At 48.3% G+C, this 1,712-nt stretch overlaps 2 protein-coding genes across 3 annotated transcripts in view; one reads left to right on the forward strand and one right to left on the reverse strand.

The window, feature by feature from the left end:
* Positions 1 to 837, reverse strand: part of LOC104773694 (transcription termination factor MTERF6, chloroplastic/mitochondrial) — a 2,656-nt gene extending 1,819 nt beyond the window's left edge. Inside the window, exons 1-2 of one of the 2 annotated variants that reach the window (XM_019242727.1) lie at positions 736 to 837; positions 65 to 647 (exon numbers count right to left, since the gene is read on the reverse strand). In XM_019242727.1, the coding sequence (XP_019098272.1) occupies positions 65 to 627 (563 nt within the window). In that variant the 5' untranslated portion in view covers positions 628 to 647; positions 736 to 837. The remainder of the gene's footprint in view (positions 1 to 64; positions 648 to 735) is intronic. The other variant, XM_019242726.1, reaches the window with a different exon arrangement.
* Positions 838 to 852: 15 nt separating this feature from the next.
* Positions 853 to 1,711, forward strand: LOC104773693 (pentatricopeptide repeat-containing protein At4g38150-like; the record flags this gene model as incomplete). Its single annotated transcript, XM_019242725.1, has 1 exon — positions 853 to 1,711. A coding segment is annotated over exon 1 (756 nt), but the record flags the coding sequence as incomplete, so codon positions are not given.
* Position 1,712: the final 1 nt, after the last annotated feature.

Here is a 1,712-nt window from a genome sequence, read left to right on the forward strand (position 1 = left end):
CGACTGGATGCCATCCTCAGTGAGACCAACGGAAGATTTCAAGAAATCAGTGGTAGGCCGCAACCTCTTATCAACACTATACCCCATAAGAAATGGGTGCTTGACAAGGACTTTGCCGATCATCCCATCTTGGTCAAGGCCAAGACTAGCAAGAAAGCTGACCATCACTGTGAGCTTGGTGTCGATGCTGTAGCTGATAAGCCTCGGGTTGAAAAGTATCATTTTGCCAAGTTGAGTCTCAGGCACACCCAAGGCTTGAAAAAAAGCAAGAAGGGGACAGAGTTTCTCTTCCACGCTGTGAGAGAGTATAGGAGGAAATTTGGTAATGGCGGAAGCAACTTCCCGAGGATTCCTTGCAAGACTGGAGAGGCACTCGACCATGGGAATGAGCCTCTCATCGAGGCGTAAAGTAAGGATTTTGGGGCATCGGGAGACGATGTAAGGGAGTTTTCTCTCCTGGATACCAACGATGTTTCTCAGGTAGTCCCAGTTCTCAGATGCCACTTCGCTTTGGGCCTTGTCCAACTGCTTGCACTTTCTCAACATCTTGTCGATGCTCGGATCATCGAAACCTTTGTCCCTGAAGAACCACATGATACTGCTGCTGCTGGTATTTGTGACCTCCATTTGAAAGACGCCGCCACTGACTACAACCAAATAACAAATTCTGCTTATTAAGTAGAGTCATGTAGAGAGGAATTTACCTTGGCCAAGGTAGTAGTAGAGAGGAATTACCTTTCTTTCCGCCTATCCAATTGAACTGAGAGAGAGAGAGAGAGTGATAGAGAAGCTTATCCACAGAGGTGTTCCCAGGAGGAGCGGTGTCTTTCTTTATACCCTTTACAGAGTAAATGACTATTATATCCCTCAAGTCAAGCCTTCGTTTCTAACTAAACCCTTCCCTTCCTCCTCCGGTCAAAAAAACCCTAATTTTTCGAATCAGCGGCAGAGAACGATGATGCCCTCCTCGAAAGCCGTCGTCTTTGCTAGTCAGATGGCGAAGAAGATTCGTGTTACGACGCCGTCGATGTCCGCAACACGCTTTTTGTCAAATGGTCAAGAACAGGAGCAGAACTCTCCAGAGCCTTTACCCAACAGACCCTTGCGAGGGGAGAGATCCTCCACCAACTCTCATAGAGATCCTCCACCCGCCAGACAAGCCCACAACCTTGGAAAGGGTGATAATAATACTCTGTCTGACCATGGCTTCCTCGAGCAGTTCAAACTCGGAGTCAATCAGGAACCCCCCAAAACGGAACAAAACCCCCAGGAAGAAACAAGCCTGCCTGAAGATTCCGATGAGATCTTCCAGAAGATGAAGGAAGGAGGTCTCATTCCTAACGCCGTCGCCATGCTTGACGGCCTCTGCAAAGATGGGCTTGTACAGGAGGCCATGAAGCTTTTCGGGTTGATGCGTGACAAGGGTACAATCCCTGAGGTCGTTATCTACACTGCTGTCGTCGAGGGCTTTTGCAAGGCTCATAAAATTGAGGACGCTAAGAGGATTTTCAGGAAAATGCAGACCAATGGGATCTCCCCAAATGCCTTCAGTTATGGTGTCTTGGTTCAGGGATTGTATACTTGCAACATGCTAGATGATGCTGTTTCTCTCTGTGGTGAGATGCTCGACGCTGGTCACTCTCCCAACGTCCCCACTTTCGTTGGATTGGTTGATGCATTGTGCAGAGAAATGGGCGTCGAACAAGCTCAGT

The sequence above is a fragment of the Camelina sativa genome, unplaced genomic scaffold (genome assembly GCF_000633955.1).
Source record: "Camelina sativa cultivar DH55 unplaced genomic scaffold, Cs unpScaffold00621, whole genome shotgun sequence".
Taxonomy (NCBI): domain Eukaryota; kingdom Viridiplantae; phylum Streptophyta; class Magnoliopsida; order Brassicales; family Brassicaceae; genus Camelina; species Camelina sativa.